This window comes from Rhizoctonia solani, chromosome 10, assembly GCF_016906535.1.
Source record: "Rhizoctonia solani chromosome 10, complete sequence".
In the NCBI taxonomy this organism is placed as follows: domain Eukaryota; kingdom Fungi; phylum Basidiomycota; class Agaricomycetes; order Cantharellales; family Ceratobasidiaceae; genus Rhizoctonia; species Rhizoctonia solani.
The window spans coordinates 545970-573224 of NC_057379.1; the positions used below are offsets into that span (position 1 = coordinate 545970).

Consider the following 27255-nt stretch of genomic DNA (forward strand, 5'->3'; position numbering starts at 1 on the left):
AGTCCAGTGCCAGCGGTGCGACTTGATCCCTTCACTTCCCAAAACGATGTTTCCTCGGAGTAGAGAAACAGTGGAATGTAAACCAGTAGGTTACCAAACCCGGCAACCCACAACCTAGATTATTATGCGTATAAATGACTGAAATGGGTAGGTATACATGGATTACACACCAAAGGTATTCACCCACGAGTCGTTCAGTGCTGTATTTGGGGTTAATCCAGCACCCTTTGGATCCAGGTTAGCTAAGTGCATAAATGTAAACCTGACACTCACAAAAAGGCCCCGGAGTAAGTACCTATCATCCCCACTTCTCGGGCTGCGAAAATGCTACGAAATTGAACAGGAACACGAATCCCCAGATCACGCCCGTAACAGCGACGCACAGTGGCCATCGAAACGGGATTCGTCGCGCGCATACCACGCTCTGCCAAGTATGGAGAGTAACAGCAAGGGTCCAGAGGGCTACCGATGTCTCGCCCAGGTATTGAAGCGAACCCTGAGCGTCACAGTAACCACCACAGTAGACAGCAGACTCGTTGGCCCACTTGGCATCTAGCATACCACCGAGAGACATCAACAGTTCACTGATGAATAGGTTAATCTAAGTAATGAGGCATTATTCCTGATTGATATGTTAGCGGGTGGTAAGAACACTCACCATGTACACATCAAGATTTGAACGAAACACATTCGGCGTTGATTGGTATTTCTCTTCCGGCCCCGCCTGTACTTCAGCTATAAAAATGCATATGAGTTAAATAGAGAGCGGGGAATATTACTTACAATAATCAGCCCAAATAAGACAAGTACCCCCGCGAACGAAATGCTCCCTGTTTGAGTGCTGAACTGAAGCAGCGACATGGGTCAACTGCTCCGCTCATACATACGTTTAGGTAAGATGTGATACTCACAGCCAGGCCGATGGCATGCCCTGGTAACAGTGCAACGTCTACAACCTGTTCCGGTATTATCATGGTTGGGGGGTACACAAAAGTTGGGTCGAAGGTGATCAGTGGCTGGCCATTGTATATACCTCGCACAGCGCCAGGCACAAAAAGTTCGATGTTCTGATAGGCTCGCGGGCTGTGCTTATCATGGCACACGTGCACGCTATAGTCTGCGGCTCGGAGGAAGTTTAACAAACTGATTGATGAGGCACACACAATAATAAAGGAATACAGTAGAATAGAAACACAAGAAATATAGATGAGCGTAATTGAGTTCTAGTATGCGGGTTGTCGTACTTCGTTCTTGGAAATAATCCACCTGGTAAAATACCTCATCAGTCAGTTAGCAAATGCTGTGAAGCGAATCTATTGACCATGAGTGAATAACGCCTGGGATCCACCCAAGTACCCAAAGTAGTATATTGATGATCACATCGGCCGAGCAGCCACGCTCTAATCACACAGCAACAATTCCACGGTCAGCTGATGTTTTCATTTCACCAATCCAAGAGACTCACTCATGAAGACCGGAAGTGGCGGAACAAGCCTAGATCGTACCGACAACGTCAGTTTCATACAACTTATGCCCATGTCATCAAATTTCTTACAAGGCAATAAAGTACAGAAGAACATCACTTGTGGCCGATGGAGGGCGAGACATCGTAGTATTTGAACTGCCTGGGCAGAGGAGATCGGGTATTTAAAAGACGAGGTGGTAATGGCTGAGTAGACGGGAAACTGCGGAGGGCACTGTATTTAAAGCGCAGGTTGCCGTGAAGCTGCCGTGAAGACCATGTTGAAAAGTGGGCTACCGTTTGGTTGGCCAACGTCATCACATAGCCACAATTCAAACTGAGTTAGCTGGGCTATTGAGCTCATTGGCCCGACTGGGTCGGTTCCGGATTTTGTTACAGCATGCTGATCATAGCCCAGTTCTTCAGCAGTCGGCAGCCGAGACAAGTACACCAAAGATAGGGGCTCTTATGGGTGGGGTCTTGGAGCGCCTGCAGCAAATGCTCGTTTGAATGACGAAATAGATCAAATTTACCAACTGCAGAATAGATAGATAATCATCTCGCGAATGACATGTTTTACATTCGTCCCTCGCCCGGCTATAACCAACACACCCACCTTCTCCCCGGGTTCCATCTCACGAACTATTTTGGAATTCCCATGATCCAAAACGGTGCTATTGCGACCAGGTTCAAACCTCAGCATTTCTCGAGTGTTTGATACCTCCTCCCACTCAGAGTTGATCGTACGTGCGGTAGCGAAACGAAGTTTAGGTGGTGAGGTCAAGTGCTTCCTGGCCGACCTACGAAATCGTGCTACTTCAAACCATGCGCACGGAGAATCGATCGTACGACGCGAAGCTTCAGCCCAGGGAACAGCACCTCGCGTTGCATCGAGAACACAATCTTTTGGAGTCGTCTATGCCCGAGAGCGGGAGAACGGAGGTAAAGAAGGGAGCCATTGGATCGAGAGAAAAATTGTTGCGCAAACATAGGTGCGTTGACCAAAATTGTCTGGAGCCGCCGCTCGTAGGTTCGGCAGTAGTAGCAAGCATGATTTAGGATGATGTGAATAATTTCGAGGGGCAATTTGGTATGATGCTCAAACTTGATTGTAGATTTTGAACCCGAGGTCAATACCACGTACCATTAGTGTGTTAGAGCGCATACCCAGTTGTTTCAGCACGAGATGTTCCTTGCCGTGGTGGTATCCCCGACGCATGGCTGGCTGTCCGGCGAGGTCGGGGTGTGATAGTTGGCGAAGTACACGTATTTGTGGAATGCCCTGTCTCAGTAGGAGGGGGTGGCGCACTTGGCATGTAGGAATAGGCTGTCAGAACGCAGAGAGAAACATGAACTTCAAGCCAAGCAGGGGCGGAGTGACAGGTGTAAGGCCAAACCCGAAAGAACTTGGAGATATATAAGTAAAAGTGGTGGAAGTGTTTTTGCATCCAGACTGTATCATACTCACGAACTGTGATCGCTCCACGATCATGTGGGGAAGATACGCGATGGTGTAACAAGAAATGTAATGACGTACAAACAGGTCGATCGGATCCGGAGTCGAGATCTCGTTGGTACACGCAAGAAGTAATTAAGAGTTTGTATTATACGGTATTTTAATACACATTATATGAGCCAATCCAGAGAAGCGCAAAGAGTTCAGTGTTAAGATAGGCTACTTAAACGCGAATTCATTCCAAAGTTTAAGCATCCATCGTGCCGGGCTAAGTGAATGTGGCCACAGGACAACTCCGCCAAGGCCGCGCTGCAACCAAGCTTCAACCATCATTGTAGCTGGTACTACAACCCACGAAACAACCCATAATTTCACGAGCCAGTACCTGAACGTAGTCGATGTTGTTTGTTGATATTGTCCAGACCTGGCTACCATAGATTTGCCATCTGTATTTCTGGCACTTCCATTGATACTACGCGCATCCTGTTTGTTATTTTGCTTCTCTGGAATTCCAAGTCCGAGGGCGTTCTCCGCAATCAAGCCCACGCCCTGAACAAGAAAGTACCCGGTAACACGCCGAAAGTCCATTCCTTGTCCCATTCCCCACATGCCGAAGTCATGCAGTAGACCAGACATAAGGAACACTCCCATGACGCCGCCCACACGCTTTCCCAAGACTTTCGCACTATGTTTGAACCGCACATTAGACTTCCCGGATTCAAGTCCTGAGGGGACAATAGTGTCAGCCATGCTACCCGCAAGGCTCCCGATAGATTCTCCCACAATGGCTCCCGGTTTAGCCCCTGTGATGAAAAAGTTCCTCCTGAAGCAGGCATGCCACCGACGTGACCAAAAGTCACGAACTGATGTTGCAGCAAGAGGATTGTCAAATAGCGGTGGCCATTCCTTCTTGAGAACTGCCGCAGGGCGCGAGTAAGGTGATATGGAGGGAGGCAAGCATGCGAGGGGTGCCGTAAACAGAGTGCATAAACAATGGACGGTTGACATGAAATGCCATATGAACACCCCAACCATAAAAGCAATATACACCGCTGAAATCGCAGGGTGAGGTACAGAAAGCTTGAGGTTTTTAGTAATGGCAAATGTCCGCCGGAAAATAGTATCTCCTTGTGGTGTTCCTAGTGTTCCTATAGATTCAATAATCGTGTGTAGAGTGTCGCATATCAATAGGTGCTTGATAAATAGGAGAAATGTATGAGTGTAAAATTGGAGATGAGAAGCATCACCCCGGTCATCTGAAGGAACCGGGCATAGGCTGTCATTCTCCCAGTACTAGAAATTAGGTAAGGTTGAGAGTAACAGAAGCCTACATTAGTTGGGCTTACCATGCACTTGATATCTAACATGTAGCTAATGGAATTCTTGAGACACCTCGCACACAAGAATGAGGGCTCCGAACATGGAACACCACCGTTGTACTTTGGTGGTTTGTGCAATACCGTGATTTCAATTAGCTTCATAAACGTAGTGAATCCCGCTACACATATCCCAAAGTTAAAGGTATTCATCCAGGGGTCGGTAAGGGCATAATTGGTACAAAGGTTCCAGGTCGAAGCAAGAGCGATTGAGACAAGCCATATCCTAAGCGAGAATAGTCGTGGGTTTACAGTGGCGTAAACAGCAGCCAAGGTAGAGAGTTCAGTCGCAAGTATAGGCGCCAAACGTATTTCTTGGCGAGATGCTGCCTGGAATCAGGCGAGAAGTTAGGGTGATTGAAAAACAGTGTTCTGGCCACGGACTTACGTCGGGAATCATTAAGAGAAGGAAATGGGGTTGCAATAAAAGGCGTGCTATGCTAGGATAGTGGATAGCTCCTTATACCATCGACGGCGTGTTTGAGAATATTCGAACTGTCCAAGGTGGCAGTGGAGTACGTGTCCATCATCGGCATGCTGGTGACGCCAAAGGGTGGATTGATTATGTCATCAAAGGGCTCATGCATACAAGCAGAAGCGGACAACAAGGTACTTGTCTTTGTTAACACGTCTCATGTTTGAAGTCTTGCTAAAGTCGACAGAGACGCGAATATAAACCCAATAGACTAAACTCCCAGTGGCTAAGGCTGCATTAGGTTCTGGCAAACTAAAAGCAACTAGCTGACTCGTCGATTACAATAAAGCGTATCTTATGTACAAGTAGGTTGCGCGCAGAGACTGGGGCAAACATACAACAGAATGAAGACCAAGGGTATCTGCCTGGTGCGAAATTAGTTGGTATAAATTAAAGTCCGAATAATAAATCAACACCAGTCACGCATTCCTACTACTGACCACTTTTGAAGCAAACAAATACCGCCAAACCTGCAAGAAAGATCGTCTACTAAGTAATGTTGGGCTCCGTGATCCGAGACGTGGATTTTGACGTGTTCGTTAGATCCATGAAGAAAGATCGAAAGGTATTCCGAAGAAACCCCGCCGAGCGCCAGCGTCCATCATTAACGTTGCGGGGACAACTATCCAGAAAACCGTCCATAACTGTCCCAAGCCATTATCGATAAGCGAATTTTTTCGAGGAACTCGGGGTTGTTTGGGTAGGCCTGTAATCGTCGCCTTGAAGTTATATTTATCGGCATCCTCCAACTCGACTGCTTCGAACCATATGTCGACTTCGAATGTCTTTTCCAAGAGCACTATGACTCCTTGAAGGACAAAATACATGGTGACCCGACTGAGTTCCATTCCTTGGCCCATGCACCATAATCCAAAGTCGTGGAGGAGGCCTGAAACTAAGAAGACCCCCAAAATGGCGCCGGTACTGCCACCGATTTCCCATCCTAGCTTACCGCCAGTCGAACAAAATCCATAGCGGAGAACCGAATGCCACTGATATGACCAGAAGTTGTGGACCGAAACCGCATGCAACGGACTACCGAACAGTGGTGGCCATGATTTCGCTGGGTTGGAATAGGGGGAATGTGTGAAATGGTGGGGAGAGGGTTGTACGGGATTCGTTTCAGCGGATGTTTAAGAGTGACTATCGCAGCGAGTTTCATGGCTATGGCGCAACCAGCAGCTCCGAGAAAGAAATTCAAAACATTGAAACGGGGGTCCAAGACCGCGTACTTGGTGCATGTCTCCCAGATCGTAAATAGAGAGATAGGCACAAAGATATTTCTGTATGGAAATAATCGTTTGTTGCTCGCGTAATATAGCACTAATATATAAATTGTCGATGGAACAAGAAGTGCAGCAAGGGTAAGTGGTCGTCTGTTTTCAGCCTGAAGCATGTTAGCATATCGGCGAATATGTGCTTAAAAGCGTGATTATATTCAAGTTGAGAAAGGACGTACATCAGGCATCTTCAATCGGATTTACAAGAAGAACGCGAAAGAGTGGTGCCTCTTCAACGTGGTAAAACCAACAAGAGCTCACGAGGTCGAGCCCTCTGGGGCCGCAAACAAGCGCTGTCAACATCAACCAGTTAAGCGCCGGATTTCTGGTGATCTCCACCATCCACAATGGCCCAGCACTCAAATTTCGATCGAAGGCGAATAAACGGGCCCGAATCAAGCTCATATCCTATATTCGAGAACAATGAAGAAGATAAAATACCAACAATATCTCGCACAACGCGCAAAAACGACGAAATCCGGCCTATTTGTGAGTATATCACACGAAGCCATCCGAACAAAACTCATCTATATTATCCTCAGTCCTCCAGCTGGGTCTAGTGAGCCAAGCGAACGGGTCAGCCTACATCGAAACGGAAAAAACCAAGGTTGCTGTCGCAGTGTAAGTGCCCCCTCTTTATTCCAATTATTCCTCAACGTCTTTAGGCAGGTATGGACCTCGGGAAATCAAAGCGGGTTCAACCTATACGGAGAATGGTCGTTTAAAAGTGGAAGTCAAGTTCTCTCCGTTTTCATGTAAACGAAGGAGGGCTCCTATTCGAGTAAGCTCGCTGGTTCTACAAAAATACGCATCTTACCTCGTCTCAGGACGCAGAATCGCCGACATTGGCCTCACAGATCCACCAGTCCCTTCTTCCCGCTGTGCGACTAGAACTTTTTCCAAAATCACAATTGGACGTATACGTGCATATCCTCGAGGTGGACGGCATCGAGTCCTGCGTGGGTGCGGCCGCGACGGCAGCTAGCGCGGCCTTGGCCGACGCTGGAATCGACATGCTTGGATTGGCGGTCAGCTGCACAGCTGCCATTAACCGCTCGGTAACGGGCTATGCAGAACTGTTATTGGATCCCAATGGCCAGGAAGCGGACGCCGCTCGGGGGTTAGTAATGGTGACCTGTTTACCGGCACTGGGCACAGTCACGAACATGATTCAAACTGGTCTAGTACACCCGGATGAAGTAATTCAAGTGAGTAGCAATTTTATTATCTTTGGTTTCACGTGCTAACTTTTTTGTAAAGTGCATGGACGTATGCACGAAACAATGCGAAGACATTCACTTTGTAGTTGCCCAGTCATTACTAGAATCCGCTCAAACTCGGAGCCGAAAACAAGAATGAAATTGATCTTTGTCTGTCTAAACAATAAGCGTGAAACATTCCAAGCAATTCTACCAGATCCCGAACTAAGGTAACAACACAGCGACCTTGATGTCGCTTTATCGACAACAACCCTCTATCGAGCCTTTTTGGGTATACACTCCTTCTCCCAGTCGCCTGGAGTAAGCTTTTGAACGTGTTCTTGGAACGCTGCCAACGTGCAGAATTCCGGTGATCCAGATAGGTGATCTCCAGCGGCAGCGCAAGCAGGAAGAACAAGATTCCGGTTTTGGTAGCGCATTCGTACAACTTGGCATGTCCAAGTCAGCTCTGGACTGTGGAATAGAGACTCGAGTCGTTACTCACAATGCTTGGTTGCCGGCTTTCGCGAGAACAGGCCAAGAGATGATGTAGAAGGAATAGATTGCGCAGTATCTTCGCTGAACAATTCAAATGTAATGGATGCAGTAAAATCAGGCCAACTGATAAATGCACGTAAATAATGTCAACTCAACCACCCGTGTAAAAGCACCTCACCGATTGTTAAACACGTCAAGTGTTTGGCATAACCCAGCCAAAGTAGTGTCGTGGCAAGCTAGTACTCGTATCTTGGGCGTCTGGGTTCGATTCACTATAGCAGACATTCCTCCTGACATTTCTGCCAGAAGGCGACCCATAGCGAGACGTCGAAATTCATTATCCTTATCTATTCATGCCCCATAATGTTAGCAATATGCATGGTCCAAATCTACCCCAAAGGCCTCACATCCCCGAAACCATTCGTCGCATACAGCTGTTTCCTAAACCAAGCTTGTGAGCTCGGCATGGGAAAGTTACGGAATTCGCCGCACGTACCATTGCCATAACTGTGTTGGGGTCATTAAACTCGGGAGGTATACGGAAGCCATGAGCATCTGCTGCACGTAGAGTATCCAGAATTCCAGACAATCGGGGTTTCCCGTCCTGTCAATTCCAAATCACCATTAGTATTAACATAATATTTTTAGCCTAAAAATTGCGCGTACTATTCGAATTGGGTTACCTCCGATGTATTTTGAAAGTTTGGAATCAAACTGCTCAAGGTTAGGATTATTATCCTTTGCCGCGGCTGGTCATCCTCTGGGGTTAGTGTACATCATGCACTGGACGTTATATACTGACCAAGGTTAAAAGCTAAAGCCAACTCCGCCAGCCTACCACATCCAATGGTATTCCCAATCAAGCTTTCTGTATTCGGGTGCCTGACCCGAGCAGGATAAGCAGCTCGTCCGCTGAAATTACACTATGAGTATACCTTGTCCTAACGTGAGGAGCAAACCCCTGGCGGATTTTCGACTCTGGGTATAGTCCATGGAGTACTTGTTGAAGGGATTCAATTGTGCGAGGCATATTTGTTGAGCTAGATCCGAGAATAAGATATGGCTTGATCATAGATTTGAGCTTTACTTGCCGGAAATAAGCAGTGTCGTGAGAATCGAGTACGTCAGGTAAAAGCCCCAGCCTAAGTAGTATATTTATACAAAGTCTCGAAACGATTACTGGAAACTTACCTCTCGACATATAGCTTTCTCAACTCTTGTCCAACCCGAAGTGTAGACTGATAGTCATATTTGTAAATGTGAACATATGCATCAAAGAATTCTGGTTACCTTTCGCCCCACATCCGTCAATTCACCTGGTAAACTAGAGCAATCTTAGTCCACCGCGTTGGTATCGGATCCTTGACTACATACCATTCGCCCTCTTGAGCATCCCCATTACCCCGCTCAGAAAGCCTTACAATGTCTACTTCCTCCGTTGAACTATTGTCGCCCATTACTGCGGCCTTGAATCTTCGTGCGGTTTTGCATAGATTCCAATATGCAGGGATATTCGCTGGTGGGTCGGCCATACGAATACCTACAGGTGTTCGTTCACCTGTAACAATGCAGTTGAAGATACAGCGCAAGTCAGTGCGTGATTTAATTTAGACTCACCATGACGGACATAAACATGCACCTGTTCCAGTTTGAGTTCTGGGGGAGCTGCTTCATAGTCGTTTTCGCTTAATAGCCCCATAGTTTTGAACGTAGTATCTTGACTTAATACTGGTTCGAACTGGGCCTCACACTTGTTGCACACTAGATCGCTGGGTAATGAACCAGTAACTAAACCAGAATGAAGCAATAGAGTATAAAATACTATAAAGACGGTTAAACGCATTCGCCCCTGTACAACTGTACCAAGGGAGCTCAGTTTATTTCCGATCGAATGCCCACAATAAACAGGGCAAAATAGTATTTGGGCAAATTTTGTGGAATGCGATTGGTTGTCAGAAGTAAATCAGTAACAGCGGATTGTCATCCGGAGCATGATCGAGCGCTTATTTTTGACAATTGCCAGTCTTAGACGGTGCGACGCAGGTGTGCAGAACTGCAGCTTGTTAGATGCTCAGAATTGCCTGGGCAATTCGCTATTTTATTTTCTTCAAAAGCTATTTAGAGCTCAACTACATTTTTAGTTCATCAAATTCACCATGTGGGTGCGTTTGGTTATGAATCGGTAGCGACCTTGGCTTGGGCCATTTGACAAGCAACCACATGCATAAAGTAGCAAATCAAGCGCTGTATTGGCCCCTACACCAATCCCGAGGCTTCGTACCCAGGAACGCAGCCATCCCATATTGCTATCCCCTCTAGCCTTCGGCGCTACACTTGGAGGCGATTGATGATTGTCTGGAAATGACCATGGTTATATAGCTGGTACTGGTGAATCGAATAACTCACCAGGCCCAACAAACATTTCACGCAGCGACCCTGTCAATTTCTTCGAGGCAGGGCCTAGGAATATTGATGCGCTCCCCCATACAGCACCTTGAACTAGCGGAGATATGACCTTCGCTTAGGAAGTTAATAAATAAACCGCCAGAGACTACCTTGATGACTTACTTGGTCTCGAATAGTTACCCAAGCAATATTTCCCCATTCAACACGTTCTGGTATCCCATACTTCGATACACCTGCCCCTCGTGTCACAATATCGAATCCAACTGGCTCAGCTAGTGCAGTAGATTCTACAGCAGGCTCTTCGACGCTTCCCTGAGCCTTGGATTTCTCGTTGAGGGGTTTGTCGGCTTGAATATGTACAAATGGCTTTAATGCTAGAAGATATCCCTGTTCAAAGCGCAGGTCGGGCAGCGTCCTTAAAGGCAGTGGATTAGATGGCTGGTCATATATAGCCTCTCCTCGAGATCGGGGCTGAGGTTTCCAGCCAAACTGGGGCGCATGAGTTGGGTCGAGTGAAGTCATGGTCGATACCAAACACACATGATAAGCGGGCTTGTGTAGGTAAGCGATCTTATCAGATCTATTCCACGAGGCCCTAGATTAGATTTGGGTTTCGCTTGTGCGCGACCTGTCATGAGACTTTATCTTTTCTCGTCCTGAGCCGGCAGCCACTAGCCCATAGATGTTCTGAACCCCCGAAGCTCTTTATTGTATTTTTTCTCGATACCCACCACTCTAATTTGGGCACACCAGTCTCGGGCCGTCAATAGATTATAGAGTTTGTTCTCGTGCAACAAAATGGTAGACGAAAAGGTTGTATTGGCATTGAAGGACATCGCCTACGGTAGCGTGAGTGGCTCGATGTGAGGTACTAGGATATATGTTCAGCTAGCGTCTTAGGCCGCAGGAATGGTCTCAAAGGTTTTCGAACACCCTTTCGACTTGTGCAAGGTTCGCCTGCAGGCTCAAGTACTCGACACTACTGCTCGGTTTGCGGGACCTATAGATTGCCTCTACAAGACGTGGAAATTCGAAGGGATACGCGGCCTATATCGGGTAACTCCATTGAACCGCATCAGGCATTCCACACTCATTAACCCTTGATATTTCAAGGGCCTGCCGATGCCAATAGTCGGGGCGATGGCAGAGAATGCCAGCCTTTTCCTTGCGTACAACAAAATCCAGGACACCCTTCTCCAATATCCCCATTTCAGGCCGAGTACGAACCATAAAGTTACATTGGATGGGATCGCCATTGCTGGAGGAGGCGCTGGGACCGTCGCGAGCTTCTTACTGTACGTACGTCTATACATGTTTGTGGTACTAACGCGCATTCAAGTACACCTATCGAGCTAATAAAATGCAAAATGCAAGTACAGATGATTGCGGCCGAAGCAAGAGCAACGCCGGTTCTTGCAGCAACGGGGGCCGCGGGTTCCATGACTGCTGCACTCCCCCGACCATCCTTCAGTCAATTAGAAGGCCCTGTATCACTCGTTGCTTCAGTTGTTAAATCACACGGGGTTCGTGGGCTCTGGCTTGGTCACACAGGAACCATGATACGCGAAACCGGTGGAGGCGCGCATGGTTTACAACCAAAGAAGCAATCTGCCGTTGGCTGGCACCAGACCCTCGCGACCTCGCACTACATCAATCAGCTTTTGCAGGTGCATGCGCCGGAGTTTCCTACAACGTTTTTCTCTTTCCCGCGGATAGTATCAAGTCGGCTGTTCAAACTGAAGAAGAGCTGCGGCCTAGGTCCTTGGGTCAACCAAGGCCAACATTCTTAGGAACTGCTCGGGCTATTTGGAAAGCACAGGGTGTCCGAGGCTTTTATGCTGGCATGGGCGTTACTGTAGCCCGAGCTATTCCTAGCAGTGCCATTATCTTCGTAACATACGATGGTTTGGTAAAATACTTTGGATGAATGTACTTCAGTCGACTACTTTATATTGCTTTTATTCTTCGCCCATTGATGTCAGATGCAAATCATGCCAAAACCCAGAAGTTTCAGCCTATGCACCGATGAGCCACATTGATATAGTCCTGATGGCCAGGTTATTCTCTCTCGATCTCTTTTCCTCTGCTATATGCATGGGTAGGAACACCTAAACTTACTCCTACCGAGGGGGCTAGTATTCAGCCTCTAGACGCTCTTGCTAACAAGCAATAAGATTCTGGTCGCTATTTAAAGAGGTAAATCTGTACATAGAGAAAGGACGAAACATATTCTAGATTCCGACTCAACGTCAATTCCCTGAAGCCTCCACAAAACCTTCCATAGCAAGCCCAAGGTAGCAACACGCGCTTGCAATCATTTTGTTCTAGCTGTTCCAAACATCTACATTATGTTCTAGAGTTTTGCCGAGAACAACATAATTTAAATAGACCAAAAGAGAATGGACAAGCTGGAATTTGAATCCAGGACCTCTCGCACCACATGAACAACTTGTGGTTGCTGCTGCTAAGCGAGCGCGCTACCAACTGCGCTACATGCCCTTGTTTCCTAGTCCTCCAAAAACAATAAGAACGCTAAACTCTCTGTGTTGGTATGTATGGATATCAATGATCTAAACAACTTGAATTAAGATGTAAATATTAACCACATATGTATCCAAAATTGAGATCCAGAAGAATAAAGTAAAGAGCGACAAATAATTCAAAAAAAACGGAACTAACGAGCGTATGAGGTTGAGCAGTAATTTTAAACGAAAACGAGAAACTATAATACAAGAAACATTCAACTAGCAAGGTAACATTCAGTCGGTTTTGTTGTTATCGTAGTAGCAAGGAAAGAGAACCCCCTCCTTATCCGCAGTCGCCGTACCCTCCGGGGTCTTAGGAAGCATCATGCGTGGTGCCGTAGGCGATTTGACAGACTTGAATGTCGACCCAAACCAGCGCGATATCCTGTTGGTCGAGCGATTACGGCCAGATTGGTCTTGTTCAGAACCACCGGAGCCAACTTCAACCGAGGACCTCGAGCGACGCAACCCGCTATTTGAGGATCCAGTAGGCGATGGAGGAGCCAACGAGCCATCAGCAGGAGACCGTTGAATTCCAGCGTCACTCTTTCGACGAATGGAACGGACTGGGACAAATAGTCGGCTTCGGGTAGAAGTGCTTTTACTCGCCGACACTAGCTGCTCCGGCACGACTCCCATTTTGATGTGAACCATGCTTCCCTCTTTGTCCGACAGCAACTTTGCAGGTATCAGTTTCGTCCCAAGGTTCACGGGGGATAGCTTAGCGTGCACACTCTCAGACATGGGCTTCATGGCCGTTTCCGTAGGTGTTTGGGGCTCTGCTTTGGTCATGGGCTCCGCCAGAGAGGCCGTGCTGTTGGCAGCCGACAATTCCGGAGTATGATGCTCCTGATTGCTTTCCGAAGAGGAAATTTCAGGATAAACCTCCTCCCATGCTTCACTGGTCGGGGGAGGAGGGAGTCCAACCCAACTCCACTCGACTCCAGCACCAGCGACCCAACCTTCGGCAGCGTCAAAATCGTCCGTCTCTTCTTCGTCCAATTTGCCATTCTCGCGTCGGTGAGTAGCGAAACGGAGCGGAGTTGTCTTGGGTGCAATCTTGCGCACAAAGGCCCTGCGGCGCTCAGAGAATCTCTTGGAACGGGTCTGATGGTAAAAGTCGAGTAGCATTTGAGACAGCTCGGCATGTCGATAAGACACTAGTGGGCGAGTGAACTTGGCGTGGGTAGCAAGCTTGTTGGAAATGAGAAGGTCTGTAAGCGAAACGACCGAAACTTCTTCAGATGCCGGGCGAGTCCAAGGAGCGGACCGGTACTTGGAAATAGCATCGGCCCGCTCACCGGCTAACTGGCGAACGTAGGCCTTTGTCTGCCCGACATAGCAATCGGCACCGCCGCCCTTCATGACCTCATCTACGAGTCCCAGTTTGCATGCTTCGACAGCGCTCATTGGGAGCATAGTTCGCAATAGCTCTCGAGCCTTTTCTTCGCCAGCTCGCTCGTAGAATGAGTAGGTGTGGAATTCAGAGCCATAGAGACCGACACCTCGGTAGTGGGGGTTTATGACAGCGGATTCCGAGCACAGGACGATATCGGCAGCGGTAGCAACTGCAAAACCACCAGCCGCGACGTTCGATCGAACGGACGCAATGGTAACAATGCCTCGCTCGGCCAAGCTTGCACCTCCGAAGAGGGGCTTGAATGCGTCGGCGACCTTGCTGTTTTGGGCCAGACGTTTGGCGGGCTCGGACGAGTCAGAAATGACGAGCTCGACCACGTCGTTGATAGCGTTAATATTTTTCCACCCCTCAAGAGAAGGGTCTTCGCTTCCTTCAACTGTGTTGAGAGCAATTCCGTTTGAGAAATACGAGCCACCCTGTAACCCTGTGAGTTACATTCGACTGAGCTGTTAGCAACTCACCATGAGAACCAAGAATTTGAGATCCCCTCGGTCAGGATGCGTTGCCCATCGCAAGGCTCGCAATAATTGCTCGCATTGATAAGTCATGAATGCGCCGTTGCTACTGGCTGGTCAGTATCGGCCTCTAGATTACGAAGCCGGACCCACTAGTAATCAAAGTAGACATATGCGGCCTTGCCACCGTCCCTAAGCTCTTCGAATTCGACCCAGGTTTGTTGCCAGGTTCCCGGTCGTTTTTCCCACCCAAGTTCAACCTTGACGCCTGGCTCGCTGTTACGCCTATCTTGTTCAAGGACAACCTTGCCGCAAATATTCCATTCGCGCGCATTTTGAACTGCGGCACCGAGTCCCGCACTTCTGAGGCCGTCGACAGCTGGAAGCTTGGGATTCAACCCTCCCGACACACCCTTGGCAAGGGGAACACGGACGTGGGTGATCCATAAGCCACAGCCACCCAATCTACCGTGATCTGCAGTTTTAACAAGAACCGCACCGTCGCGCGTGGCGGCAATCTTGCCGACGGGAACTTCGTCGCACCAAATGGGAAGGCGGTTTTCCTCGACCCAGGCATTGTAGACGAAAACGTTCTTGCCCTGGACAGTTGGTGAATCACGAGGGTCGAGCCAACGAACGAGAACACCTGGCTGGCTATCTCCGGCCCTGATGGCAACTGCACAAGTAACCGCACTGTGAATACGGGGGTCACACGCCTGGGCGCGCTCGGCAGGACGGAGTAGCGGTCGAGAATGGGTCTCATTTCCCAAGAACGGGGCCTTGAGAGTAACTGAAAACTTGGCCTCATCAGGGGGAGAAAGGTCGACCGGGAATTTCGGATTCAAGGGCTCGATAGACGGATTAGTCTCGTCCACGGCATGTGAAGTTGGATTGGATGGCAAATCGGGTGTTTGGGAAGCCGTTTCGGCATTGAGGTCATGGGCAGCCCTTTGAACACTGGCAGCTTCAATACGTTCTAGCGCCGCTAATACAGCTGTCAACGCCGCACGCGTGACATGGGCGCGGTAAAGCCCCGCCTTGGTGATTGTTGCATAGGCTAGTCCATCAACCTCTGCAGTTTGTGGGAGTTCGAACTGTTCCCAGGCCCATACGGGGCCCTTGTCGAACTCTTCTTCAGCTTGGAGCACGGTCACGGCCCAGTGAGATCGCGGCTTGGATGGAAGAGGCGCCGAGGCCACGCGAGCAAGAGTTTCAGGGGCAGACGTCAATAAACCCGTGTCACCCATCAAAACCTAGAACAGTGCTTTAGTTGGATGTACAAGTGCGAATAGCAAGTCGACTCACCCAGTCGAGTGCGCTGGGACCAGCGTCCCCTGGAGCACCCGGATGAACGATGAGCGTGAGGTACTGCCGGCGGCAACAGCAAATCGGGTGAGCAAATCGGGTAATTGGCGGCAGAAGTAAGTTTACCTTTTCATAAACTTCTTGAGGAACCTTGCGAGTTAAAAATGGGCAGAGGATAATGTCTGGTTTTGCTAGCTCAGCAGCCTCTATCATTGCTTCGGCCGACGTGGCATATTCGACCGAAATATGATGACCATAGGTGGCATCAGTCAGCGCTGTATAAACGCGCTGAGAGAGCGAGTTGTGTGCAGTGACAAAAAATAGAATACGCATGGGAAACGAAAGACGGCAGTTGAGGATAGAGGCGAGCTAGGGGGAGAGAAAACAAGGGGCTTTTACAAAGACCATTCATTATATACCTGTCGGTTTGTAATTGAATTGGCCCTCAATTTATCACGAGTTCTGCCAAAACCCCGCACAGTTGGCGCATAAAGGCCGAGTTGTATCGGGTCGCCTTGTTTGAAGGCTTCCGAAACGGAAAAACTTCGATCAACGGAAGGTAGAACGATAGCCCGTCAGGAGGCTGTCAATAAGAACTAGATTGATTGGTCCACACGATACTAGATAAAAATAACAAAAGTATCACCGAGTACACAAGGCCTCATCTCATCTCACACATCGCCCGCATGATTCGAAGCATATGGATCGACTTTGAACGCATACAATGTGTGCAGTTTGGCGGTAATTCGTACCGGCGGATACTCAATATCGTGGACGGCTGCACGTATCGCCTCGGTCGCCTCCCGCTCAGACATTCCACTCAACTGCAACGAGGAGCCCATGTTTCTCCATACGTCCGCCCATACGCGCTGGACAAGTGCTCCCACCTCTCGTTTACGCGGGTCGGGGTGCCACGGAGCTGCGGGCATGATATTTGCCCAAGTCTGTACCCCAGTGAATCCCCTCACACCGTCGGGCTCGGACTGAGACGACTGGGAGCTGCGGATGACGCTCGACTCGGATTCCGTATCGGTATCAAAGTCTTCGTCTTCGTATGAGTTCTCCTCTTTCCAAAAGGATGAATCCCACGGCAGCCACTTTGGAAGGTCTCGCCACACGTAAACGTTGACCCCCTGATGGGCCAGACCGCCGCGTGCGAGTCGAAGCGCATTGGAGATACCAGGTAGAGACGCCCACGCAGGTATATCCGGGAATTCAGCGTCATAGACTTCGAGCTCATATTCGCAAAACAACACGATGCCGCCGGGACGCAATACGCGATGAACTTCTCTTACTAAGGACTTGAAATCCTTCATCTGCCGAGATTAAGCGCTTATCAGAATTACACTCCGATCGGCGAGTTCGCATACACTCACCGGAACAGCCGCATGCCTCAGATGAACCACATCAAACGAGTTATCGGGCTCGGCGAAGCCATTGTAGAGATCATATACTTCAAAGACAACATTCGGACAGGGCCGGTGTGGAGTAAGGGGTGATAAATCCAGGCTCACAAAATCTACATCGGGAACTCGCGCGACATTTCTTGAACCCTTGTTTGTTCGGATCAGTGTTGATCATCAGCCCTTCGAACAGCGTACCAGGTGCCCTCAAGAGTAACCAAGTCTAAAACGCGTTTTCGGTGGGGCGTGGGCGCAAGTAGATTTTGTCGGACAGGGCCCCAGTAATTTCCATTGAGCACTAGTTTGATAGAAAGATGCTGGAGTTCCAGTCGAGTTACCGTCGAATTGTCCGAGGGTAGTAGAACAGGCAGGTTCGCATCGGCAGGAAACATTCGACCGTAAACTTCTCGAAAATAACCTGGCTTGAATAGATCAAATTATGCCAAGACGGATATAACGGGGAAAACTGACTGCGGGCTTCTGTTGATTCAAGCGTGCTCATGGTACTATCGGTAACGATGGACGAAGTGTCGGCCTCGGAGCCATCATAATCAGTGATGTCGTCTACATAGTAGATGGGGTCGCTCTCAGTTGTCAAATCAATGTAAGGCTGGGACATTATGGTCGTCTAGGGTTGCTTCGTCCCTTGCGGATTTTACAACCAAGTAGATAACGCAGGGGTTTTTATCTTGTGTCCGAGCCGCACGAGAAACACGCTAACCAATACGGGTCTCGATTTTGAAGCTGCGGCGGTCTATGCAAATTTAACCGGGCCACGGGCCATGGCGTCTATAATTCGCGCAGAGCAGTTCCTGGCGACATCGGAGTCAACGTCCAATCATCGGCGACCGAACGTGCGTCTTTCGCTCGCTGATGATTTGTGACTAATATTGTTTGGTAATTTGATGGTCGATCACCCCTCGTCCCCGCATGTATAATTAGAAAAAACCTCTCCACGACCGTCAAATGCATGCTCAGTAAGAATGCCAAGTCCAATGCACATATGCTCAGAGGATGGAGAAGGCCAGATTTCCTATGCCATCTTTGCCGTTCACGTCGAAATTTAGCACAATCAATTATCCATCTATATCTGCCCACTCAAGAGGGTGGTACCTCGCCCTCTTCCACCCACGCAGGATGCTCCACTGCGCGCTTGAACCAATCTTCAAGCTTCTTCCCACCCTGACCCTCTCTCCAGTTAAAATCCGGTAATCGGCGGTTCAAATACCACAAGGTACAAGCCAATCCAACTGCCTTGGCGGATGGGAATTCAGGCTCGGGTAGCGCGCCCAGTGCCTCGATACCTCGACGGACCTTGTTTCTCTGAGCGGCAATCAACTGAGCAGACCGCTGTTCTTCGGGTTGCTATTTGGCTCGGTCAATGCCTAGAATTCGACGGAAGATAGATGTTGCTCACCTTGATGGATTCTGCACGGATGAGATAGGTAGCGTCGAGGATTCCATCGGTGAGTGCTTCATAATTCAGAGTATCGATCCGCGCGGGATCGCTCGAAGGGGGATAGAGTCGGTCTCGAGGCTCTGAAATAGTATCGAAGTACTGTAGGATGACGGGACTGTCAAACACGGCCCTCTTAGATCCAGCTGAGTCGACGACCAGAGCAGGGACCTGTAACGATAAAATTAGACGAGCTTAGTCGCCAATCGCACGCAAATCAAGAGAGACTAACTTTGCCCAACGGATTTGTATTGATCAAGTTCTGTGGAGGCGTTACTTCGCTCGGTTTGGTCACGATACGTTCGATACGGTCGTTCAACCCCAACAAACGCGCAGCGATGACTACTTTTCTCACGTACGGAGATTGTGGGCTGTAAAATAATTGAAATTTTTGTGACCTGAGCGTGTGTAGTAACATTACTACCAAATTTTAGCGAATCACGCAGCAAGAATAAATAACGTACATTATTTAGTATGCTGGCAGAGGATCTGCAGGGATCTGGCTAACTGTGAGAACTCTTTGATCTGGTCGATCTTCACTAGATTTAGAGTTTAATATAATAGGCCCCACGAGGACTTTCATCAAATACTAGCGCTAGAAGTTATGACTATTTTGGGGAATAAATAGAATACATGCAAAAATATTACGCGTTTCGACTGTTCGAGAAAAACACATGCATGGACAGTACACATTGGTCACAGCTCTTTCAACCCCTTGACATCCCCATCTCTCGTCTTGTCTTGCTCAGGAACAGCAGACATGTCGGGCTTGGAGCCTTGCCTCTTTTCTTCGTCCGCAGCCCAGAGCGCAGCACCAACCTAGAAGTGAATGAATACCACCCACACAGACCAGCCAGAATTAGACGCACCGCAGAAGTACAACTGAATACCAAAGTGGCAAACGGGATCAAGTTCAACGCCAACGCAGCAAACCCAAAACTAAACACAGCTCGGCCGTTAGCCAGGGGACGCCCAGGGTGAGATGAGGCATACCTGGTATATGCGCCTCGTCGCTCAGAGATCCATCGTTTACGTTGATCCTGGGGAAACCTTTTGAGTTGGAAGTATCGTGCGTGATATCCAGGTCCGGACTTGGCACCTACACAACCTTTTCGTTAGCTCGTAAATTCGGCTCGACTTCCCAAAGCCCACCATTGTATCCCAAAAAGAACACAGTCCCCACCACGGGTATAAAGTTCAATGGGATGGAAAGAATGTATCGTATAATCCCCTCCTTGGAGAATCTTACAACACAACAAGGGTGAGTACATAACCCTGTCTTCATGGGTGCATAAGCAAACTCACCTGTGTAGAGGTTTGAGAATCAGTTTCCCAAGAGCCTTAGTCCCTGACTGAGTAGTCACTTCACGACCATTCGATACGAGCTTCGTCTGGCCCTGCAGGAGCAGCGTCTAATAATAATGACAATAACATGTCAGTCGTGTTATTATTAGCCAATAATCCATCAGCTCACCTCATCAAACAAGTTCTCTAGTGCAGGACCGAGATAAAACGTTTTGGCAATAACAGTGGTAATGGCTGCTGCTTCGCCAAGGATAAGCGGGATAGCAGTGATGAACCCGAAAGGCCCGCTGAAAATGGCCATGAATGCGGCTGAAACAGGACTTCATTTGGGGCCGTGTTCGCATGGGCGTTTTTCTTGGTGGCTTACCTTGAGGAAGATATGTGAATGTAAACAAGAACGCCAAGATGCCCAGGTTAGTGATAAAAGACAGCCCAAGCGGTTTGGCAATTGGCTTGTACAGTCGTGGGTGGGCTAGAAGATAGTATATTCCCTAGGTAGGGTCAGTGTCCCAGCTGTTCCGAATTTACACTGAGGGGGTTACTCACCTTGACAGGATACACATAGGCTCCGCTCGAGACAGCTTCCTGCCCGACATCTGCAGCAGCTCGTACTTGAGAACGCGCAATCTCAGCGACGCCCCGTTGTCTGGTAGTGGTCTCGGACATTGTGGTGGCCAGTAGTTGAGTGGAGATCAGTCGATTTGAACCATTTTAACGGCGCTTGGCAGACCCTCATCGTCGTAGTCGTGCGTCATGCAGAATCGTCACAATAGGCAGTGGCTGACGTCATTCAAATCTGGACACAACCGTCGATTCAGTTCACGCAATTATCCAGAAGAGAACAAGATGCTATTTCTTGATAACAAACAAAACGATAAATGAACATACATGTATATACGAGCATCAGCTACTAGGCACAAAACAACAGGCAAACAAAATCCGAGCACGAGCCATACAATACAAAGCGCATGTAATAAATGCTACGAAACATAATAACGAACAGTTTTCTTTTGGTGTGTTGTCCCCGCCTAAATGAAAGAATCTAATTTGGTATAGGGGTACGGGAAGGTAGACGACCTAAAGAGGTATTAGCGTACTGCAAGGTGCCCAGATGGGATAAACTCACGGTTGGGGGGCTTTCGAATCGGTATACTGCACATCGATCACACGCGTTTTCAACCACTCTACCACGTCCGAATCCAAGTCTGGTCCTCCTCGCAAATTGAGTGTATTCAATCGAGCGGGAACACCGCTGCTCGTACTCCCAGCTGGGTTCCTGACTTCGACGAGTCGGATCAACTGCTGCACAAAATTATGTTGGGAATGACAATCGAACAGGCACAGCTGTTTCAACACTGGGCATAGGACTGCACCCTCCCGTGCGTCCGCCAATTCGCTCAGCAGAGTCTGGAGCGTGCATTTAACTGCTACGAGCCTTTTGATAGTGTCGCTGATGTGATCGAGGAATGTTACTGGGAACGGCCCGCTCCCCGCAAAACTGCTCCCCCAGCCAGTTCGTTGGCCAGCGACGTATCGGAAATCCCTAACCGGCGGGTTCGCGGAGCGAACGTACAATCGACTCAACACGTCGTCCATATCTCCCCGGGCTGTAATATGAACATCAAGAACTTGAAGCGCGGGAAGCTTGACCTGTTCGAGAAGCTTCAGAGCATTCCGTCCGCCGGATATGGCCAGAGACGTCAGGTACGGGAGCTCGGTAGGTTCTAGGGGCAACAGCGGATCGCTCAATGTCACATGAATCTCAAGATTTTCAAGCTTAGGATTACGTTGTAATAGGCTGAGAAGGCGATCAAGGCCCAAGGTGATAATGGTCATTTGTTGGCTCCTCCGTGCGTTTGAAGCAGACGACAGCGGCAGAGGCTGGCCAAGTCGCAGGGTTGTCAAGTTTGTCAGCATGGGGGCGTTCCATGCGAAAGGCATATTCCTCAGCTCGAGTGACTTGAGCCTTGGAGCCATACCGCCCTTGAGATTAGTTGGTAGCCATGACCAATCTGTGATCCACGGTGTGACTGCCCCCCGCGCATCCGAACAAACAACCGCGAACTCTTCCAATAGTGGCGCCTTGTTATTGAGGCTTTCCAACGCAGTCCAGCCAGGGAGCGCACAAGTGACATTCTCGAACTGGAAAATGAAACGTTTCCAGCGGGGCATTGCCGCGTGCAAATAGTGCAAGACGATGTGCCCCCAGCTTTGTGCTGCCCGTAGGTGGGCCGGACGCGCCAGGATACTCGAAGAGCGCATCGGAATGGGCATGGGCATGGGCAAATGGGGCTCGCCTGCGTCTTCGTCTGAGTCATTGCCAGAATCTATGGGCAGCTCAGTAATGGGAGATGGAGGCCCGTCGAACATGCTCGGGAATGGAGGAGGTGGTGGCGGTGGTGGTGGCAACCCAAGGCCCGGAATTCCATCGCCATTTGCAGCCCAGCTAGCCATCAGATTTGCGACCGCACCTCCAGGATTCAAACTGGCCAATGTTGTGAGTAGTGAACCCAATCCCGGTCCGTTCACAGTGAATGCCGTAGTGGTGAATCCGCCAGTAAGAGTTGAAGGACCGGGTGGAAACGGAAGGGATGGCGGGTTAAACTGGGGAAGGGGCGGAGGCGGAACAACAGATTCATTGGATGGTGCATTGGTGTTTTCTGGAGGAGGGCTTATGGGAGGAAGGCTGGGACCACCAATAGGGAAAGGAGGGATGATGGAAGTGCTGAAAGGAGGAGGGGATGTGATGTCTGGGATCACCGGACTGGGTGGTGCAAACGAGATGACTTCACTCGCGCGGTGCCTCTTGGGTGTCCGAGGTGAGCGGTTGCGGGGGGTGGGGTCAAATAGGGTAATTTCAATGTCGAGCGGGAGCGTGTTGCCAGATCGCTCAAGCCAGAGTCTGAACAACTCGGGGTCAGTACGAGCATTTGTTTTCACATGAAGCCGTGTCCATACTGAGATGATGGTCAGCAAGAGATGGGCGATAGAAGCAAAGAAACACTCACTGTGACATGTCGACAGTGCTTGGCGTCGCCACGCCGAACAGACGGCCGCTAATCTGATGTACAGACAGCAATTCGTGAGCTGAAAATACCATGCACGGTTGGCCCACTTACCGCCACGCAACCAATGGGTCGGCCTCAAATGCATAGATAAATACATTTCCCAGTAACTCTGGGGGCATTGACCGAATCGGTGACAACATGGCCCGTGCATTTTCTATTCTCTTTTGTTGAATATTCTTCTTGGCTTGAAGCGCTGCGAGCCGTTCGTGAGCCTCCTTGATGAGCTTGACTACTCGGGACTCCTCGGCGGCTATAAAGACAACCGTGAGTTCGAATAACCGATTGATTCGCGCAACATACCGATTTGGCAAGATATCGTGTTCAGCTCCTGCTCACAATGGTCTATGGTGAGTCGGGCTTCGCTAACCTGTGCCTTGGAGGGAATGTCCATGACCGATTTCAGGCCCATGGTGGTGCTCTATGAAACGATCCCAGGCTGGTGACACACCCCAACGGATCACTGGACTTCCGACTGTCCTGACAATTGTCTCCGAAGTCGAAGCAGAAAACTATATTAAAAAATCACCTCCTTTCTTTCCTCGTATTGGTCGTTATCTGCGGCGACAACGCGAGTTACAGCCTCGTATGCAACCCGGTGTTGGTCAAAGATGGGGGGTCGGAGTCCAATAGGGGATCAAATACCACACCCAATTGCAACTCGGGGCGTACGTTACGTAAGACCTCTATGGATAGAACTTTGTACAATCCAAAATAGGTTGGCACTCGAGGTCTACCAGGCGGAGTTTGTATGCGCCAGCAAATGGGGAAGAGGGACGTAGCCACATGAAAACAGAGACGAAGATTATTTATAAAAGTCATGTAACTACATGGTGCCCTTGCCCTATGGCCAATGCGGTGCGCATCACTCCATTCCCCACCCCACCCCCCACAATAGTCCTTCACGCACATCACGACCACAAAAGGTCAAAAAACGTGGCTAGTTAACGCTGATCGTATATGCAGACGTCGTGAGCGTCGCAGAGCCTTTGTTTCCGCCAATTTAGTATCACTACCTTCGTGAGACATCTGGTTGATCTTAAACTCACCGACAAAAGGTTCAGTACCAGCCTGAGCTCCGACCAAGTACTGAGAGGTCGATAGCCCCTGAGAGCTAGACAAATAAGCTAAATGGAGCAGTGTCAACGTGTTTACCCCACATAAGATATCAGATACACGTACTGAAGAAGGCCTTGAGGTCGCCGCTATACGATGCGATCTCAGAAGTAGCAACGAAAGAATAGACGGTCCAAGTCGATACAGTCCCCTTGTATAGTTTCCAAGAATGGCCTCCAACCTGTATTCAATTCACATCATAGTCGCCACGTCAGTCCAATCCCATCGATAATATTCACCAATGAAAGGCGCTACTGACCGTCACCGTTGCAATCTGAGAGCCAGCAGGTCCAGCTCCACCACGTGAGCTGAGCCACACCATAATCTCATAAGTGCTCGCGGCACTCGATGGCGTTCCCGATGCGGAATTACTTAGCCACAGATCATAAGAAACGTCCGCGATGAGGGACGAAGACGCCGATGTGTAACTCCATTTCCATGTGCTAGGGATGGAAGAAATCGCGGACAATTTCTTTCCAAGGCCGGTATTCAGCGCGGCGTTTGCATCTAATTAGTGGTTGTAAGTTATATGAGCAAGATGAAGAGCGCATATAACGCAGTGGCGCACAGACTTACAGCTTTTTACCTGATAAGAAGACCCGGCCCAAGAGTAGGTGGTCTTCCAGGCGAGAGTGGTACCGCTATACGAGGTGGCTTGAGTAGATTGTTTTCCGGATGTGTCGTATGATTGACCCCAGAGGTTGTTGTATAGAGTATACCGGCCGCTGCCCTTTAAGTGATTATTTGAGTTTGAACATATACGCGCTTAATTGCCCATTGACTTACCTCGCTTTCGGAACTCCATTGACCACTCAAGGTGCTGAACCTCTTCTCCAAACCGGAGGATGAGCTATCCGCGGCTAGGGGCGTAGCCATGGCTGATTGCCCAACGAGCATTGTCACAGCCAAAAGGGCGAATTTGGAGATCATACTGAAAAATATTCTGTAGGCTGAGAGTGATCCGCGGGGACTTGGTTGATGATTCTTGCCATCTCTAAAGTGGCTTTATACCCTCCGCTCAACACGTATTAGCTAGTGCATGTATCCCAGCATTTCTAAACAAGTACAACCCATTTGCCATATGGGAAATTAACCTGCCCTCACATGATGGACTTTTGCTATTAATAGTGCTTTGGCTGAATGGAAGTGTGGAGAAGAGCCACCTGGCAACATTATAAATTCGAACATTACGACCTACATGAACTTGTGATGCGAATTACTAAGGAAACCTGTCTGAACTGCCGGACACTGGAATCAATTGCGGCATTATTCGTTCAAAGGGCTATAATAATAGATGCACAAGAAGAGATGAGGTTTTCCCGACTGACCGCTGGCACGATGTGGGGAGTTCGTCGTAGCTGCGGGGGCGCCGCCTACGGCCATGGTAACAACATTGAATGATTGCGCATATTCACTCAAACCGCCTATACTGTTGGTCCGTGAACAGATATATAGCCAATACTAATAGTTTGAATGCTTTGCAATTGGCGAATAAAATATTTCTTCTGACGCCTTGAGTATTTATTTAGACACGGTTTGAATTAGCACTTGGTAATACACGCATATGGCTACGATAAGATTGATGTAGCAATTCTAGATCGAGTAGTATTCAGTTTACCGTGGAGAAAGAAATGCCAATAGATATACAGAAGCATCAGGCAATTCGCCATCCCCATTCGGTTGAGCTCGCTCACTCGCGGAACAAATCGAACCCACAGAGGCTAATCCTAATCTTCAAAGTTCACCTTGGCACACCAAACTAACGTGCTTGGGCTTTTCTCTTTCAGGCTTGATCAGGTGCACGATTTAATCTCGAAGGCGGCATGTGGCCGGGTGGGTCCAGCGCACGGCGTGTGCAGGAGGCTTCAACACCAATTAAACTCCTATTCAGGTATAATGTAAGAGGTGAACCGGCGATTTGGGCTACACACCGGAGAATTATAATGCAAGCGGAAGACATGGTCCAGCTATGCTTGTTATAACATGACCTTATGTTCATATATACGACCTTATTTGATGTCCAATAGCCAATTAATCAATGGATTTGGGATGAGGGGGGGGGGACATCGAGGGTGAGGGAATAAATCATTGGCTGTGCAGCCTGTGCTTGAATCCCACAGGCATATGGAAGCATAGTTAAGCCCAGCGTGCAGATCATGGAAAATCGAAATCAAAAACACACGACAGTCTGGCTCAGTTAGCCGCACGGGCTTGTAGGCCGCATCTAGACTCACTGATGCCTTGGGTGTTTTCGAGGGTAAGGAAAATAAGGTAGTAATTATTTGCTACGCGACTCATCAGAGTGGCGCTGAGTAGAATGATCCGCGCAGTGGCTCTGGGTACCAAGGGCTTAATGCTTCAATGCGAATAAGACTTGCTTAACTCACATTCCGTTAGTAGGTCTTCAATGAAATCTGAACGCGGTACCGAGGAGAGCGCATACCCTTGTGTGGTTGTGCGTGCGCAAGTCCGAGGCCCACTAGCCGAATGTAGTGACAGCGATACGCGCCATAAGTTCCTCGCTACTGCCACCACAAATACAGTATGGCCAAGATTTTATGTGGGCAATATCGTCATCAAGTGGTCATCATCACCTCGTGTGCCTGCCCGCGTCAGGGACTCGAGGGTAAACACTCCCGGACAAATACTCATCAGCCGTCAGACCTGTCGTATGTAGTGGCGGCAAGTCAAATGGTCTTCGGAACAGTCTGGGAGTCGATTTACAGGGCTAATAAGATATCAGGAAAATCAACGGAACCCACGCGAGAAAGAGCAAACATGCTAAGGTTGTATCCGCGTCATTTTGCCGCCCACAGAACGCACACAAACACTGGAGTACTGGAGTTGTCAGATTTCCAAAATTAGGTAGGCGAGAATACAAGTAGTCTATAACTTATTTATAAAATTACGGTACACATCCGTGCATCACGTTACCTATCGCTAATGTCCGTATTCCATTAGCCCGCACCTGATTTCTCCAGCTCCGACCTGCGCTTGGGTTCGAGGCCAAAACCCCTGTTCGGCACAACGCCGATTTACATCACCGCAGCATG

At 48.9% G+C, this 27255-nt stretch overlaps 10 protein-coding genes and 1 non-coding gene across 11 annotated transcripts; 2 read left to right on the forward strand and 9 right to left on the reverse strand.

Moving 5' to 3' along the window:
* Nucleotides 1-3137: 3137 nt before the first annotated feature.
* On the reverse strand, nucleotides 3138-4694 carry RhiXN_08350 (membrane bound O-acyl transferase family protein; the record flags this gene model as incomplete). Its single annotated transcript, XM_043328166.1, has 3 exons — nucleotides 3138-4211; nucleotides 4265-4624; nucleotides 4683-4694. 3 exons carry the CDS (start codon nucleotides 4692-4694, stop codon nucleotides 3138-3140), a joined length of 1446 nt encoding a protein of 481 aa, XP_043183551.1.
* Nucleotides 4695-5308: 614 nt separating this feature from the next.
* On the reverse strand, nucleotides 5309-5931 carry RhiXN_08351 (membrane bound O-acyl transferase family protein; the record flags this gene model as incomplete). Its single annotated transcript, XM_043328167.1, has 2 exons — nucleotides 5309-5761; nucleotides 5809-5931. The coding sequence occupies 2 exons, from the start codon at nucleotides 5929-5931 to the stop codon at nucleotides 5309-5311; spliced, it is 576 nt and encodes a 191-aa protein (XP_043183552.1).
* A 465-nt stretch (nucleotides 5932-6396) lies between these two features.
* Nucleotides 6397-7408, forward strand: RhiXN_08352 (3' exoribonuclease family domain-containing protein; the record flags this gene model as incomplete). Its single annotated transcript, XM_043328168.1, has 5 exons — nucleotides 6397-6538; nucleotides 6592-6670; nucleotides 6719-6830; nucleotides 6877-7257; nucleotides 7310-7408. 5 exons carry the CDS (start codon nucleotides 6397-6399, stop codon nucleotides 7406-7408), a joined length of 813 nt encoding a protein of 270 aa, XP_043183553.1.
* Nucleotides 7409-7523: 115 nt separating this feature from the next.
* Nucleotides 7524-10674, reverse strand: RhiXN_08353 (histidine phosphatase family containing protein; the record flags this gene model as incomplete). Its single annotated transcript, XM_043328169.1, has 14 exons — nucleotides 7524-7696; nucleotides 7754-7869; nucleotides 7925-8093; nucleotides 8154-8187; nucleotides 8243-8350; nucleotides 8413-8495; nucleotides 8549-8628; nucleotides 8682-8888; nucleotides 8938-8984; nucleotides 9037-9070; nucleotides 9121-9304; nucleotides 9364-9534; nucleotides 10153-10261; nucleotides 10315-10674. The coding sequence occupies 14 exons, from the start codon at nucleotides 10672-10674 to the stop codon at nucleotides 7524-7526; spliced, it is 1875 nt and encodes a 624-aa protein (XP_043183554.1).
* A 276-nt stretch (nucleotides 10675-10950) lies between these two features.
* Nucleotides 10951-12079, forward strand: RhiXN_08354 (mitochondrial carrier protein; the record flags this gene model as incomplete). Its single annotated transcript, XM_043328170.1, has 5 exons — nucleotides 10951-11001; nucleotides 11053-11208; nucleotides 11266-11447; nucleotides 11492-11819; nucleotides 11876-12079. 5 exons carry the CDS (start codon nucleotides 10951-10953, stop codon nucleotides 12077-12079), a joined length of 921 nt encoding a protein of 306 aa, XP_043183555.1.
* A 473-nt stretch (nucleotides 12080-12552) lies between these two features.
* RhiXN_12418 lies at nucleotides 12553-12651 on the reverse strand. The gene has a single exon. It is a non-coding gene; the product is annotated as a tRNA-Ala (tRNA).
* A 260-nt stretch (nucleotides 12652-12911) lies between these two features.
* On the reverse strand, nucleotides 12912-16190 carry RhiXN_08355 (enoyl-CoA hydratase/isomerase family protein; the record flags this gene model as incomplete). Its single annotated transcript, XM_043328171.1, has 5 exons — nucleotides 12912-14513; nucleotides 14559-14658; nucleotides 14706-15805; nucleotides 15858-15920; nucleotides 15984-16190. 5 exons carry the CDS (start codon nucleotides 16188-16190, stop codon nucleotides 12912-12914), a joined length of 3072 nt encoding a protein of 1023 aa, XP_043183556.1.
* A 338-nt stretch (nucleotides 16191-16528) lies between these two features.
* RhiXN_08356 (methyltransferase domain protein) lies at nucleotides 16529-17879 on the reverse strand (the record flags this gene model as incomplete). The annotated part of the gene is made up of 4 exons (XM_043328172.1): nucleotides 16529-17173; nucleotides 17234-17410; nucleotides 17452-17678; nucleotides 17732-17879. 4 exons carry the CDS (start codon nucleotides 17877-17879, stop codon nucleotides 16529-16531), a joined length of 1197 nt encoding a protein of 398 aa, XP_043183557.1.
* A 479-nt stretch (nucleotides 17880-18358) lies between these two features.
* On the reverse strand, nucleotides 18359-20687 carry RhiXN_08357 (glutathione S-transferase; the record flags this gene model as incomplete). The annotated part of the gene is made up of 11 exons (XM_043328173.1): nucleotides 18359-18625; nucleotides 18678-18887; nucleotides 18949-19087; nucleotides 19429-19535; nucleotides 19586-19655; nucleotides 19710-19766; nucleotides 19820-19960; nucleotides 20022-20128; nucleotides 20191-20330; nucleotides 20389-20512; nucleotides 20568-20687. The coding sequence occupies 11 exons, from the start codon at nucleotides 20685-20687 to the stop codon at nucleotides 18359-18361; spliced, it is 1482 nt and encodes a 493-aa protein (XP_043183558.1).
* Nucleotides 20688-21049: 362 nt separating this feature from the next.
* Nucleotides 21050-23498, reverse strand: RhiXN_08358 (F-box-like protein; the record flags this gene model as incomplete). The annotated part of the gene is made up of 5 exons (XM_043328174.1): nucleotides 21050-21098; nucleotides 21148-22978; nucleotides 23030-23082; nucleotides 23141-23339; nucleotides 23390-23498. The coding sequence occupies 5 exons, from the start codon at nucleotides 23496-23498 to the stop codon at nucleotides 21050-21052; spliced, it is 2241 nt and encodes a 746-aa protein (XP_043183559.1).
* Nucleotides 23499-24026: 528 nt separating this feature from the next.
* On the reverse strand, nucleotides 24027-25132 carry RhiXN_08359 (endoglucanase cel12C; the record flags this gene model as incomplete). The annotated part of the gene is made up of 6 exons (XM_043328175.1): nucleotides 24027-24073; nucleotides 24136-24213; nucleotides 24269-24383; nucleotides 24462-24709; nucleotides 24779-24932; nucleotides 24989-25132. The coding sequence occupies 6 exons, from the start codon at nucleotides 25130-25132 to the stop codon at nucleotides 24027-24029; spliced, it is 786 nt and encodes a 261-aa protein (XP_043183560.1).
* Between the last annotated feature and the right edge of the window lie 2123 nt (nucleotides 25133-27255).